The sequence below is a fragment of the Bos mutus genome, chromosome 25, assembly GCF_027580195.1.
Source record: "Bos mutus isolate GX-2022 chromosome 25, NWIPB_WYAK_1.1, whole genome shotgun sequence".
Lineage (NCBI taxonomy): Eukaryota > Metazoa > Chordata > Mammalia > Artiodactyla > Bovidae > Bos > Bos mutus.
The window spans coordinates 38704532-38720789 of NC_091641.1; the positions used below are offsets into that span (position 1 = coordinate 38704532).

The 16258-nt window shown below is 46.0% G+C and overlaps 1 protein-coding gene across 2 annotated transcripts in view; it reads left to right on the top strand.

The window, feature by feature from the left end:
• Window positions 1-412: 412 nt before the first annotated feature.
• The window catches only part of ADCY9 (adenylate cyclase 9), a 105387-nt gene continuing 89541 nt past the window's right edge, over window positions 413-16258 (top strand). For both annotated transcript variants that reach the window (XM_070362516.1, XM_070362517.1), the window contains exons 1-2: window positions 413-552; window positions 844-2577. In XM_070362516.1, coding sequence (XP_070218617.1) covers window positions 885-2577 — 1693 coding nt within the window. In that variant the 5' untranslated portion in view covers window positions 413-552; window positions 844-884. The remainder of the gene's footprint in view (window positions 553-843; window positions 2578-16258) is intronic.

Consider the following 16258-nt stretch of genomic DNA (forward strand, 5'->3'; position numbering starts at 1 on the left):
CCGACATGAGGCAGCGGCTGCGCGGGGCTCGGCGGCGGCCGCGGCCGGAGCGGCATCTCTAGCTCAGGAGGCGGCCCCAGGCGGCGGGCGGGCGTCCCGGGTCGGCGTCGCGGGAGCGGGCTCTGCGGCAGCGCCGCGCACGGGCCGCCGGCTGAGGGGCCCGCGCCCGCCGCGCCCTGCGTTCGGCGCCCGGCGGCTCCGGGGCGCGGGGCATCCCCGCCCGCCGCGTCGGCCCCGGAGGCCGGGAGGGGCGGCGTGGCCGGGTCAGGCCCCGCTAGACGGGCCGCGCCGACGGGGGCGGCTGCAGCGCCGCGGGCTCCGCAAACTCGCGCGGGGCGCCGGGCCTCGCCGCCCGCCCGCCCGCCACTCTCGGGGCCGCCGCGCGGGGGGCGGGGGCGGGGGTCCGGCCGCCGGCCTTGACGCGGCTGAGGCGCCGCTCGGTGCGCAGCATGAGGGGCCGGCGGCCGCAGCCGGGAGAGCTGTGTTTGCGAGAGCGGCCCGCGGCGTGAGAAGGCTCGGCTGGACTTCCCTCAGGAGCGGGCTGCGGAGCAGGCGAGTGCGCGCGGAGGAAACGCGCCGCGGGCTCGGGTGGCGCTGCACGGGTGCGGGGGCGGCCGCCCGCGGACCCCCAGGCGCTCCTGGTCCGGCCGGGTGGCTGCGGTCGGCCTCGAGGGAGGGACGGTGGAGCAGCACTCAGACATTCCCCAGTCGTCGTGAGCAGACGGTGGCTTTCCCAGTAGACCGCCGGGGCCCCCGCTGAAGAAGCCGGTAGGGCTGGTGGCCTTCAGGTGCGCGTTCCTGCAGGAACAGACCCCGGACTGACTCTGGCTGTCTCGCCGACAGGTCCCGGTGACCCCGGCCGGCAGGGTTCCGAGCTCGGCAACATGGCTTCCCCGCCCCACCAGCAGCTGCTGCAGCACCACAGCACCGAGGTGAGCTGTGACTCCAGCGGAGACAGCAACAGCGTGCGGGTCAGGATCAACCCCAAGCAGCCGTCCTCCAACAGCCACCCGAAGCACTGCAAGTACAGCATCTCCTCCAGCTGCAGCAGCTCCGGGGACTCCGGAGGGGTCCCCCGAAGAATGGGCGCGGGAGGCCGCCTGCGCAGGAGGAAGAAGCTGCCCCAGCTGTTCGAACGGGCCTCCAGCCGGTGGTGGGACCCCAAGTTTGACTCTGTGAACCTGGAGGAGGCTTGCATGGAGCGTTGCTTCCCGCAGACCCAGCGCCGCTTCCGGTATGCGCTCTTCTACATCGGCTTCGCCTGCCTTCTCTGGAGCATCTATTTTGGGGTCCACATGAAATCGAAACTGATTGTCATGGTAGCCCCTGCTCTGTGCTTCCTCGTGGTGTGTGTGGGCTTTTTTCTGTTTACCTTCACCAAGTTGTACGCCCGCCATTACGTGTGGACTTCGCTGGTTCTCACCCTCCTGGTATTCGCCCTGACCCTGGCTGCCCAGTTTCAGGTTTTGACGCCCCTCTCAGGACGAGTTGACAACTTCAATCATACTCGGGCTGCCAGGCCCACAGACACTTGCTTATCTCAAGTGGGGAGCTTTTCCATGTGCATCGAAGTGCTCTTTTTGCTCTACACCGTCATGCACTTACCTTTGTACTTGAGCTTGATTTTGGGAGTGGCCTATTCTGTTCTTTTTGAGACCTTTGGCTACCACTTCCAAGATGAAGCCTGCTTTGCCTCACCTGGAGCGGAGGCTCTGCACTGGGAGCTGCTGAGCCGGGCCCTGCTCCACCTCTGCATCCACGCCATCGGGATCCACCTGTTCATCATGTCCCAGGTGAGATCCAGGAGCACCTTCCTCAAGGTGGGCCAGTCTATTATGCACGGAAAGGATCTGGAAGTGGAAAAGGCCCTGAAAGAGAGGATGATTCATTCTGTGATGCCAAGAATCATAGCTGATGACTTGATGAAACAGGGGGATGAGGAGAGTGAGAATTCTGTCAAAAGGCACGCCACCTCCAGCCCCAAGAACAGGAAGAAGAAGTCTTCCATCCAGAAAGCCCCTATCGCCTTCCGCCCGTTTAAGATGCAGCAGATCGAAGAAGTCAGTATTTTATTTGCAGATATTGTGGGCTTCACCAAGATGAGTGCCAATAAGTCTGCCCATGCCCTGGTGGGTCTCCTCAACGATCTGTTCGGCCGCTTTGACCGGTTGTGTGAGGAGACCAAATGTGAGAAAATCAGCACCTTGGGAGACTGCTACTATTGTGTGGCTGGGTGTCCTGAGCCAAGGGCCGACCATGCCTACTGCTGCATCGAGATGGGGTTGGGCATGATAAGAGCCATTGAGCAGTTCTGCCAAGAGAAGAAAGAGATGGTGAACATGCGCGTTGGGGTTCACACAGGGACCGTCCTGTGTGGCATCTTGGGCATGAGGAGGTTTAAATTTGATGTGTGGTCCAATGATGTGAACTTGGCCAATCTCATGGAGCAGCTGGGAGTGGCTGGCAAGGTTCACATTTCCGAGGCCACCGCAAAATACCTAGATGACCGGTACGAAATGGAGGATGGGAAAGTTACTGAACGCCTTGGCCAGAGTGTTGTTGCTGACCAGTTGAAAGGTATGTGCATTTCTTTGCCTCATCATCTCCCTCCCCTATCCCATTTGTGTTGGAAAAACAAAACAATCTCTTTCCAGTATCAGTATCTGGAGGCAGATCAGTTGTCTCCCAGGGCCAGTGGGACTTTTCCCCCAGTGAGTCAGATATCACAGGTCTGTTCACTGTGACAGTGTTGACCTAGATGACACCTTTAGAAGGAAGGAGAACTTTGAAAATGTGTTGCTTGCCAGCCGGCTGTTAATGTCTCTGAGATGCTGGGGCAGGTCCAATGAGTGTGAGGGGATCCGAGCCCTTCAGTGGTCAGAACTTCGAAGCACCATAAGAAATTGCCTTTGTGATCCATTAGGTTGCCCTTAAGCCCCATCAAAACATTTTTCTATGCCTTTCTCCTCTCTAGGCCTCACTTTGCTGGAATAAAGAAGTCGGCTAAGCCCTGTAGGACCCTTGAGAATTAGATGAAATTAGGTACCCCCAAGTGCACACTGCCTTTTGCCTGGGTCTCTTTTTTAAATGTTTGCATTTTCAGCTTTCAATTTTCATATATTTCATTATGGTTTCTAATCATGGTATTTGTCTTACCTTACGGACAGCAGCATTTTAGAATGTTGAACTTCTCAAATCACCAGGTGATTTGAAAGTGGGACATATACCCAGAGCAGTCTTTAGACCTCCTCCCCAAGCTCCTCAGATTTTCCCTGTCTTAAGTTCCTTACTGCTATTCTTGTTTTTTCACCAAGTTGCTTCTTTTAATTTTCTTTTTTTCACTTAGGGCAAAAATCTTTGAGGTCTGGGAAGTGATTACTTATAAGTACCTGGGATCAAAAGTAAGAATTCTAAATAATATCCTCCCCTCCTTTAAGAAAAGAAATCCTTCTGTTTTACTAAGGTCTTCAGGTTAAGGGGAACATCTATTTTGGAAGTATGTAGAGACAATACCATTGATCTTTAAAAGCCAACATTTGTAAAACTGTATTGTGTTTTGTGGTACCCCACATTGTATAATTACATGATGAAAAGCCCCTGGAAAGGGAGTACTCAGAAGGAGAAGTAACATCTTAAATCAGAGAGAGAAGTAATGGTGTAAATCTGCGCTTGTAAGTGGTTGAGTTTGAGGGCCTGGATGGATCGTCACACCGCCTGTGTGCTCAGTTAATATTTCCTTTGTTCTCCCTATCATTTACTTATTTGTTATCTGGTGAGGGTACTTTATCCTTATCCTGATCTTTCTTTGTTCTGTTAATTTTGCTAACAGTTGAGGAATTTGTGGGTAGAAGAGAAGAATATTTTCACCTGATAATTCTCTCTGCCTAGAGAGCTTTGTGTCTGCTTTCTGCTAAATACTTTCTCTCCTTTTGTCCTCAAATTTCTCTCTGCCTGTCCTTTGTGTTAGTTTTGCACAGCATTGTTAGCAGTGCTGCAGACCAGGGAAGGGGGCTTCCCAGGTGGCGTTAGAGGTAAAGAGCCCTCCTGCCAATGCAAGAGACACCAGAGACACAGGTTCAATCCCTGGGTGGGGAAGATCCCCTGGAGGAGGGCATGGCAACCCACTCCAGTATTCTTGACAGAGGAGCCTGGTGGGCTACAGTCCATAGGGTTGCACAGAATCAGACACAGAGTCGGACTTAACACTAGCAGAGAGCTTGCAGTGCTACCCTGATGAGGTCAGAAACTGCAGTTGACAGTTGGCTTGAGATTCTACTGTGACAAGTGTCTTCATCTGTAGGACGGTGGCCCCTGCTCTGGAGTTTGGAGATGCCCGTGGAGTGGGGTACAGATGCAACCCTTGCTCGACATTTTTATACCTTTAGGATCTGAGTGTCCCCGGCTCCATCCTCAGGGACTGTGGGGCAGATTCCAGAGAATGGAGCAGCACTGTGCTATGTTAGATTAAGTGTGACGATGATAGCAATTTTGTAAGTGGTGCTCTGAGCAGTGTATTACTTGAATTTCAAAAATAAAGACAGATGTAATCACTATGTCTGGAAATTGCCAGGTCTTTGACTCGTTGGCAGTACCCATTTTTGTTTATGTGTAATTTTATTTTTAACTTACAGATCAAAGGTCTCAAAGACACTGACACCCCCCACCCCCCCAAAAAAAAGCTAGAGTGAATTTTAAAAAACCCATATAGTGTAAATTTGGTAAATTAATTTCTCCTTTAAATTTGTGTGCACTGTGTATTTATAAGGGAAGATTTTAGCACTAGATGGAGGATGGGGAAAGATAGAAGCCTTAGCCAAACTGGTGATTTTTTAAAATATAATATTCTCTTCTTTAACAGTTTCCCTGAGACCATGATTTTTGCTTTATTCAGCTCATTTTGAAACCCTCTGGACAGGACCCCAGTAATAGAGAATGTCTACACAACTTCCTGACCTCTTTTTTTTTTTTTTAAACTGCACAGTTCACTTCTCCTGACGCTGTACAAATCTACTCAGCTGAGATGTTAGCATAGTTTGTAGAAGACCCTTTCCACAAAAGGAGTTAAGGTTATATACATAAGATCCTTTTAGCCCATCTTTGGGTTTGTGGCAGGTATTTTTCTCTATGCAATGCTGAATGCATAGCTTTTCTTCTCATCCCCTTTTCTGATATTGGGGCTAAAAATACCCAGTCGAGGACTCTGTAGAAATGAAGATCCGTGGAATAAACTGGGGGTTCTAGTGCTAGCCTGGCAGTGTGGGAGGTAGTTTGTCTGAATGGGCTTTGTGGAAAGTGGACTGTCGTTATTTCTGCACTGTCACTCACCCCTCGAACATCTTTATTGTTCTCTCATGGCACCTGGCCCTGTGGACACACGGGTGGAGTTGTGATGGTTCCTGAGCTGGGTGAGCTTGCAGATTGTAAAAGTTCTTCGAGTCCACAGAGTTGGGAATGCGATAGAGAAGTGCATGCGCCCGGGGTGGGTCTTCAGGTCAAGCAGTGGCTCTCTAGGGGATAAAAGAACATTCAGTGCAGTGGGGAAAGCGTGGGCCAAGGCTTGTTGTGCTGTGCTTAGTTGCTCAGTCGTGTCCGACTCTTTGCGACCCCATGGACTGCAGCCCGCCAGGCTCCTCTGTCTATAGGGATTCTCCAGGCAAGAATACCAGAGTGGGTTCCCATGCCCTCCTCCAGGGATCTTCCCAACCCAGGGATCGAACCCAGGTCTACCACAGTGCAGGCAGATTCTTTTACCATCTGAGCTATCAGGGAAGCCTGGGCAAAGGCTTGGGGTTACATTTCTTGGCAGACTGGGCAGTTTAAGTAGTTCATCAGGACAAGGGAAGCTGTGATTACCTGGGAAGGAGTTTGGGTTCAGTCCTGTAGGTAATGGGGGGCCATGATGGGCTTTAGGCAGGAAGCTTAGGTGCTCTAACTTGCAGTTTTAGAAAGTTTACCCTTTCAGTTCTAGGGAGTGTGGGTTGGAGATTAGTGAGCCGTCGCAGTAAATCCTTGGTGGCCTGGACCAAGGTAACAAGAATGGCAGTGGAGATGAGGCGACCGATGTGAGCAGCAGTCAGATCAACTGGATTGGACCACAGCCACATTTAAACAGAGGACGGGGACAGGCATGGGGCTTGATTGTTTGAGAGGCTTTTCAGGTTTCTGGAATTGATGTGGGTATCGTTTGGCATCAGGAATGGGTGAGAGGCCTTTGAAAAAATCTGTGGTGTAAATGGAAAATGCAGGATCAAGTTGTAGAATATGAAATAGGCCAGGAAGCCCTGGCTTGTCCATTCATTCATTCAGCATTTTGCCTGGGGCACATTTCTAGGTGCTGTGTATACAGCAGTGAACAGAACACAAAAATTTCTTCTTTGTAAAAGTTTGTTTTGTGTTCAGTTCTAAGGAGAAGACATACAGCAGGAAGGAGATTATGGAGAGTGTGTGTGTTTGTGTGTGTGTGTGAAATTTTAGAGAGCGTGGCCAGTTACTGAGAGAGAAGGTTGAAAGAATTTTCAGCAGAAGACTAGGATTTGAAAATGATCCAGGAAGTGAGGGGCAATTATTATTAAAGATTAGGAAGAAATAGTCTGATTTGAGTGATGGGAAGAAGTGTCCTTCCACTCCATTGGGCCCAGGAGGATACTGGCTGTTGTGTTCCGTCTTGGGCCACAAGCGAAAAAGAGGAATATTTTCAGTTGTTAACAGTTTTTCCTCTCATAGGCAGAGTCACAAAGGAAGTGAAACTCAGAAAATACCTACAGACATCTTATTTTCCCGCCTTAGCTATTGATCTAGGAAGATAAAGGTGCTCAGTCACCCTAAATCTACACCAACAGTTGTGTATTTGTAGAGGGAATACCAACAATATTGCATTGTTATAAGCTAAACAAAATAAGACTTTCCCTCCAAACCAAGCTTTGGACTTGTGGAGCAGCTCGGGGAAAGATCTGTTAATGTGCATGGGAGAGATGGTCACCCACTGGCCGTTTCGGTGACTGACTCCTTCACCGTGTGCTGGTGTCACTTGGGAGAGTTCCTGTCTAGACCCTGTTTGGGGTCTTTCCTCAGTCTGACAGTGGGCAGAGACACACAGCACTTCAGCCTCTGCCAGCAGCTGTCCCAAACTGGGAGTCTGGGCTCCTGGTTCCCTGCCAGCTACAGCTAGGATTCCTGGCTATGTACTAGTTCGGGGTGCAGTTTGCTTGTACCCCTGGATTCACTTGATAGCTTGTCCCCAGCCTAACCCGTAACCCCTTGCCACTCATTGAAGAAGACCCTGATGCAGGGAAAGATTGAGGGCGGGAGAAGGGGGTGACAGAGGATGGGATGGTTGGATGGCCGCACTGACTCAATGGACATGAGATTGAGCAAACTCCAGGAGATAGTTAAGGGCAGGGAAGTCTGGTGTAGTCCATGGGGTCACAGAGAGTTGGACACAACTTAGTGACTGAACAACAACGACTTGCTACTGTAGAGCTTGCCCATGGCTGACCTCTTGGTGTCCCCTCTTAAGTCCTGTTGAACAGAAACTCCATGCTCGCCTGCATCCTTGAGCGGACTCTCATGTACATAGCCAACAGCCTCTGGAGTAGCAAGGAGGCAGAGAGAAGATGAAGCAGAAAATCGGACTTGACATCTGGGATTGGCGACGGCGAACAGCTGTGGAGTTGGTGCTCAAGCAGCCCCTGAGGACAGTTTATTCAGACTCCTTCAGACCAAATTGTATGGCTTTCAGAAGGAGCACACAGCTGTTGATCCTGAGGACCAGCTTTTGAGTAAATTAGCCTCTGGCAAAGAAAGTTAAGGATATGGTTCACTGAATTGCAGGTGGAATGAAGGGAGGAGAGTAATCTTTTCAGGCAGGATAACTAAGAAAGGAAAAAATTGAAAAGAAGCAAATAGAATACGTAAAGAAATTTCAGGGTTCTTGTCTACTAACCAGCCTTCAAATAATTGTGTTTCTACCTATACTGGTCAGTGTCTCCTGTGGACTTTGCTGTGGAATAATAATCTTAAAAAGAAGAACACAGTGAATTTTCTATGGTGTATGCACATGGGCCTAAATTTTCATCTCTCTGCTGATTGGTGATTTCAGTATTGGTATTTCTGTTTAGATTTTGATATTGTGAGAATATGGTCATTACATACAACATAACAAAAATTTACCATATGAGCCATTTTTAAGCCTGTCAGCTGGATTTTCTTAACTGCTTTGGCATTGTCTGTTGCAGTATGTTGAAGAATGTGTGGAAAATCTGACTCTACAGAGATATATAGTTAGAAAGTGGAGGAGCATTTTAATAGCCATTTAAATAGTTGTGGATATTTTTCTTTGGTACTACACAAACACCCAAGAAGTGGTAGTTTATTTTATTTTTTATTTTTTTTGAAGTGGTAGTTTATTGAGGGTTAGTTACAATATCTAATCAGTTTTTTGTCTGCTGTCAAAACCCTGTTGGATTTTTGAACAAACTTTTTACCCAAGTGTGCCTTTGTAACATCATGCATTGGTCATTTAGAAAATTACGGTTTCTTGAGTTATGCAGATCTTCCAAATGTCGGCATAACATCTTTAAATATTAGGACGATGTCAGCTTCACAGTGGCGGATAAAAGCATTCCAAAATTCTGGTTTTCCCTTAAAGGTTTGAGTTTTATCCTTGGCAACAAATACTCTTAGTTGTTTTCGTTGAAGGGACAGACTCATTTCGTTAATTTCTTAGGAACAGTCTTCCAGATACTCAAGTGAATGACCAGAGTCTGTCTGTGCATCAAGTATAAACGATGTTCTATCAAAAAAGCAGCCCAAACAGGAGTATAGACGCTTTTGGGGACAACCGGTCACTTTGGTTCTTAGGGCAGAGTTGTAGGTGCATTCCAACCTCATCCCGCAGAACACACTCAACATTTAACACATTTATTCGATTTTACTGCATTATCAGGGGACATTCTTAAGTGCAAATGACTGTTTTTTCCTTCTGCAAGTGTGTGGTGCGACAGAGCTGGTTAATGACCAGCAGAGTTTGGTGCTACTGCCCAGATTCATGGTCAGGCACCGGCACTCTCTTTAGGGGTCAGGATGAAGAATGTCGGCTCTGTATCATCACGTTTGCTTTTGTATCATCAAGGCCAATATCAACATATGCGTGTGTGCTGAGTCACTCAATTGTGTCTGACTCTTTGCGACCCTATGGAGCGAAGCCTGTCAGGCTCCTCTGTCCATGGAATTCTCCAGGCAAGAATGCTGGAGTGGGTTGCCACACCCTTCTCCATCCAGAGATCTTCCCTACCCAGGGGTCGAAGCTGTGTCTCTTGTGTTTCCTGTATTGGCAGGGGTGTTTTTTACCACTAGCACTGTTTGGGAAGCCCAATGTCAGCACTGAGAAAGGCAAATCATGTCTTAGTATGAAAATAGTTTCGGCCTCACAGATGCCCTGCAGAAGTCTTAGGGACCACTGGGGGGTCTGCACACTGCCCTGAGAACTGCTTCCCTGAGTGGTAAAAAGGGAAGAGCGAGAGTTTGTACCTACTTCCCGGACACATTCTCATGTAGATGGTAGAGTTCATGTTGGAATTAGGATGGACGTGTGACATTTATTGTGGAAGTAGCAAGTGACTTCAGTTCATGCATTTCCTTTTTCTCAAAAAAAAAAAAAAAAAAAAATCCTTTGTGACTCTGCCAAGTCCCTGCTGCTGGTGTTTAGAGGTCAGGATAAAGAACGTCAGCTTTGTTTTTTGATTTATTTTTGCCGAGCTCCCTCTTTGGCGGAGTAGTGTAGCGGTCGGTGCATGGGTTTTGGTTTCCCATACATTTGGAATCAGTTCTCAGTTCTGAACCGTGGAACACAGGGAAGCCAGGAATGACCGTGCTTCTGTCAGAGGCCTGTTGGAAGACTCTGAACGAGTTGATCATTCAGATAAAGCATAGCGACGTGACTGCAAAAGGCGTTCAGTAAACAATAACCAACCCTGCTGCCTGAGGAGTCGTGTTCCATAATGCAGTCAGCGGTGTGTTTTTTCCTGCCCTCTATCTGGTACAGCTCTTGTGTAATTGGGTACTGAAACCGAGAACACACCAGGGACTGTGATTGTGACAGTTTCTTGAATGAAAAAGGGCAAGTGTCCAAAATACAAAAACATGGATAACTTGCCCTAGTTAAACTGTAGCTGCCAAGTTTGGCAGCTTCTTTACTGAAAGCTCAAGGGAGTTCGGGCAGTATTGTTCTTGGGCTGCTTCTTGTCCCCAGAGCTTAGAGGTACTTAAGGTGACGTGACCCTTGATAGTTGAGAAATTATGGGAAAATCTTCACCTCTGGGACTCTGGAGATATTGGATAAGATTTGTACCAGTTAGTTATTCAGCTCCGCTGTGTTCTGCTATAAACTCCTTTATTTATTCAATAAACATTGAGTGACTTTTTTTTTTTTTTTTAACTATTTGTAATGGCTTGACTAGGTTCTGGAGATAGAGCACGATGCCCTCCTTAACAGCCTGCAACCTAGAAGGCAAAATAGATACGAATCAAATAATCACCCAAACAAATACATTCTAGACTTGCTGATCTTATTACAAAAAGGTCTGGAGGTAGGGAGACTTACCATTTCCTCCTTATAGGTGTGGAAACTGAAGTACTGAGAGATTAAAGGTTAAGTAACCTGTGGTGGCCATCCAGCTAGAGAAGTTACCAAATGGTGGGGCCAGTATTTATTCCCAAAGGACTGTGTTAGAAAACATTGGTACCTGCTTCACAGAACTGTTGTAAGGATTAAAGGAGAAAATAATATTAAGTACTTAGAAATGTACTTGGCACATAGTACTTATTAGAGATTAGATTCACTAACTTAATGGCACCCCACTCCAGTACTTTTGCCTAGAAAATCCCATGGATGGAGGAGCCTGGTGGGCTGCAGTCCATGGGGTCGCTAGACTTGGACACGACTGAGCAACTTCACTTTCACTTTTCACTTTCATGCATTGGAGAAGGAAATGGCAAGCCACTCCAGTGTCCTTGCCTGGAGAATCCCAGGGACGGGGGAGCCTGGTGGGCTGCCGTCTATGGGGTCGCACAGAGTCAGACACGACTGAAGCGACTTAGCAGCAACTAGCATTACTAAAAGTGGGCAATGTTTTCTTAGTAGCAGCAGCAACAGAAAAACAGCTATACCTTTCTTCATTCAGCTCTTTCCTGTTCACACAATGCTTTCAGGCATGTTATTATCTCAACCATTGTGAAATCCTAGGATCTTGGGATCTGTGTATATTTAGAAGTTTATGTTTCACTTGCTTGATTCCTTCCCGTTGTCCACCAGTTTTCAGGCTGACTTGGTTTCTTAACATCCTCTGAAGAGGACTGGTGGCTTTTTTTTCTAGAATTAATGTAAACTCTTGGATTTTAGCTTCTTTGGTGTATTCTTCACTCCATTACAGATATCTTTTTTTTTTTTGATGCTCAAATTGTCCCTTCTTGGCCCCCTGGGAAAACCCTTTTGAGTTAGCCCCTGAGTCCTTTTCATACAAACTGGCAGTGTCTGAGAGCTCTCGTACTTACCTCATAACATTTTTATGGATTAGAGAAATAATAGGCATGAAAATCTCATTATTTCTGTTTGGTATTTTTGTTGAGCGAGATGGAGCTAAGCTTTACCCTCTCCCTTTTTGAAAAGAAAATTAATAGTATATGCCTGTTTATAGGAGAAAGAGGACTTCTGAACAAATGGTTTGTGCTTCTTCAAGCTCCTCAGAAGCTTTAATTTACATTCTCAGAATTGATAATTACAGAGCAACGCAGCTTCCTGTCTCCTGTATCTTCTCACTACTGCTTGTTGAAGGACAGGTGCCCTTGAATGTTGGTAAATAATGATCCAGAACAAGAAAATGAAAGGAATCCTAGACCAAAATGTAGGTCACCTGTTTGCAGACTGAAGTGCACGCCCCCTACCTCTCGAGCCCCTTCTCCCAGGACACCTGTGGAATGTTCTGGGCAGCCCCGCTCCAGGAATTCCCTCCCCGGGCCCCTTGTGAATGGCGACTCCTGAAACGATGCCCCGCCACTCCCCTCTCTGTGCCGTATAGTAATGTGCATCTGACTTCTGATCTGTATCCACCGAACTTGAATGTGCCTCGAGAGCAGGAATTTTTGCATATTTTATTTACTGCTGTTTTCCTGGTGCTGGAAACATTACTGGTGTACAGCAGAGGCTCAATATTTGTGATGTGAACAAATGAATGAATGAAGATGGGTGTTGTTCAGTCACTGAGTTGCATCTGACTCTTTGCAACCCCATGGACTGTAGCACACCAGGCTTCCCTGTCCTTCACAATCTGAGTTTGCTCACACTCATGTCCATTGAGTCGGTGATGCCATCCAACTGTCTCATCCTCTGTCACCCCCTTCTCCTCCTGCCCTCAATCTTTCCCAGCATCAGACATGTGTGCAAAACCACGCCCCAGACATCTACATGGAAGGTAGAGAGAAGGCAGCAACTGGCCTTTCAGGAATAGCTATGTGGTTAATTAAGTCGAGGCTGCGAGCAGGGTCTCTAAAGGCCCTAGACATCGAGATGGGAGAGTGCCTGGGAGTGTGGAAGGCCCGCAGGTGGGGAGTGGGGGCGGTCCTCGGCTCCCGGGTCTGTGGGGAAGGCTGCCAAGCAGGAGCACAGAGGATTGAAAACCCAAGTGTTTATTTAGGGCCCAGGAAATGTGGGGTTGAATGGCTTAGTTTAGGCAATAATTTTTAAGCTTTTTAAGACAGAGATTTCAATAAGTATATTTATCTTTAATAATACTGTAGCTCCTTAAAATTCTTATTCGATTATCATTTATGCACATGGAAAGCCAGCATATCCTTTTTTGGGCAAAGCTCCAGCATAATCTTTGTACATAATTTCCAGGATTTTTATGTAATGCTATTAAATTCTATTCATTTTTTTTTCCTTCCAAGGAAAAATGTGCTACTGAAAGCAGCTTTTGGATCATTTATATTTGTGTTTGAATCGTGTGGGAAATATCAACTTTGGTTTTTTACCACGTAGTTTGTAGAGAGGAAGAAAACCCTCATGCAGTTGATTTTATTTTCTTGTTTATGGATATCAACATACAATATCCCATTAAGGCTTTGACATTTTAAGTGGAAGAGACTATTGCACATGAATTTAGTTAGTTTTGCCCTATCAAGTGTTAACATCACAAGTGTGGACCACACTGCATTCTGTAACTTCATAAATGTGTTCTCTTCTACATGAGAAATGCCTCTTGTGGTCGTTAATTTTTGTTTTGTGAATGAGCTGTCTAAAACCAGGAGAGGGGAGTGTTTCTGAAAGAAAAGTATGTTTATAGAATTATTTTGTTATTTGAAAAATTAAGTTTGTTTAGTAGATTAGCTTTTCATCTTAAAGTGTTTTCTCCACTAACTAGATAAGCACTTTCGGGAAAATAATCTCTCTGGTTCTCAGTTTCCTCCTGTTTGTAAAGCGTAAAGTTTGAACTAGATGTGCTTTAAATTCCTCACCATTCTTTAAGAACAGCTGAACTTCTGTGATTGGAACACAGTACACATTCTTCATATGAGGAACTGGTTTCTTCTTCATCCACTTGTTTAAACTATGAACCCTCATTTAGATAAATTTAGCATATGGAAACTCAGATTTACCTAACCACTAAATTGCAGGGCATGGTGAAATTCTTAATGTTCTAAAGGATTCTTTACTTCCTTCAAATATAAGTAAATAAAGATTGAGTTATAGAAGTGTAATTTACACATGGTTTTTTTTTTTTGGATCACAATTGTTGTATGAAGCAGGGTATCATTAGAGGAACCCAATTTGATTTTGAAAGTTTGAGACATTCTTTGGAAATGGCTTGGAGAAAATGTGAAGTGATTAAATAACACTTAAAAAATGTGCTTCAGTTCCTGTTCGAACATTATTTGGGAGAGAGATTGAAAGATTGCTAAGCTGCTAAGTCACTTCAGTTGTGTCCGACTCTGTGCGACCCCATAGACGGCAGCCCACCAGGCTCCCCCGTCCCTGGGATTCTCCAGGCAAGAACACTGGAGTCGGTTGCCATTTCCTTCTCCAATTCATGAAAGTGAGAAGTGAAAGTGAAGTCGCTCTGTTGTGTCCGACTCTTAGCGACCCCATGGACTGCAGGCCACCAGGCTCCTCCATCCACGGGATTTTCCAGGCAAGAGTACTGGAGTGGGGTGCCATTGCCTTCTCCGGATTGAAAGGTTAGTTGCCAGTAAAATGAATTTCACTTCTGTTGGCAAGTTTCTCCCTAATAGAACAGAGCAAATACTGGGTTAATAACGTGTTTACCAATTATTCCATTAATAAAAGACTCACTTGCTCCCGAAGTGGGTTCCTGGATCAGCTGACTGTATTTTTAGGGTGCCAGGGTTCTATATACTTTATAGTTAGTGTGACTTCAGTAGGCCCCAAATTAATACACCCAGGAAGAGTCTACCTGAGGCCTGTTAATTAGAAATTACAGGTCACAGTGATAAAAGGAAACCCTTGGATTTCATTATAAAGGATTTATAAAAGATTTGAATGGTTTTCTTATCCTCTCTTACAAAATAGCAAAGCCTTGCAAAGCAGCTCATAGAAAGTAATATGACATTTTCTGTGATCTGCATGGTTGGTGAAACAAAGTAAAAAGGAAAGAGAGTCTACTACTCTGTCCTGAAAGTTAGCGTTGACACTGAGTACATGTGTCATCCGACCTGAGAGAGGATTTCACCTCAACAAAGGCCCAACTTGTGAAACTGTAGCTTCCCTTAGAGAAGCTGTTATTCACAGCCTGCTGGAGTCATATGTTTCCTACTGACTGAAGCGCCTGACTCAGTGTGTCAGTCATTGCAGGAGGTTAAAAACTCGTGGAACTACCGTGCAAGCAAAACATCTCAAAGGACTTTTCTGGTCTCTCACACACATTTCATAGTGACTTTCTCAGCTGGAGTAACTTAATTAACCCTGTGTTCTTTCTGGCTCCTGAAAGAAATGGTGATTTATGAACACTCTTAGAGCCCACGATCCTAAGATAACAACTTTGTCCCTCTGCCATTTGAAGTTCAAATGGAAATATTTGCTTTCATAGCTCTAGTCATGATGTTGCTTTATTTAGTAGCTATTAAATTTCCAGTTCCATATACTGCCCTGGAGGCGTTCCAGTTTTCACTAAGGTTTCTGTTTCTTTCAACAACATTGCTTATGGTGTGTGGAACTTTCCTGAACAAGGAATATTAGGATGGATGATTTTGAGCTTTTCTTTTTTTTAAATAACAGCTTTTTTGGACGTATGATTCATATACTGTGCCATACTGTTCACTCATTTAAAATATGCAATTCAGTGATTTTTTTTTTTAGTATATTCACAGATATGTGCAACCATCACCATAATCAGTCTTAGAACTTAAAAAAAAATTTTTTTTTGACAGTGCCTTGCAGAATGAGGACCCTTAGTTTACCAACCAGGGATTAAACCCATGCTCCCTGCAATGGAGGCATGGGTTATTAAAAAAAATTTTATGTATTTATTTTTATTTTTGGCTGTGCTGGGTTATTGTTCCTGCTTGGGCTTTTCTCTAGTTGCAGTACACAGGCTTCTCATTGTGGTGGCTTCTCTGTTGTCAGGCACGGGCTCTCGGGCTCATGGGCTTCAGTAGTTGCAGCACGTGGGCTCTAGATTACAGGCTCAGTGATTGTGGCACATGGGCTTAGCTGCTCCGCGGCATGTAGGATCAGGGATCAAATCTGTGTCTCCTGCTATTCCTTAGCACTGAGCCACCAGAGAAGCCCCAGAAGCGTGGATTCTTAACCACTGGACCGCCCGGGAAGTCCCTGGAACATTTTTATCACTCCCACGTGAACCTCTGCACAAATTAACACTCAATCCCCATTTCCCCCCTAAACCTCCCAGCCCCTGGCAACAACTAGTCTACTTTCCATCTCTGTGGATTTGCCTATTCTGGGCATTTCATACACAAAGAATTATGCAATATGCAGCCTTTTGTGTCTGACTTCTTTCACTGAGCATATTGTTCAAGGTTCCCCTGTTCTGTACCTGTGTCATTACTTCATGCCCTTATTTGGTCATATAATATTCCACTGTATGGATAGACTGCATTTTGTTTTTCCATTCATCAGTTGATGGAAAAGTGATTTCTTTTTTGAAATCAACAAACTGAATACAAATAGAAATGATAAAAGTTTCTTTTTTAATTGAATAATATAACTCGACTAAAATTTAGCTATTTC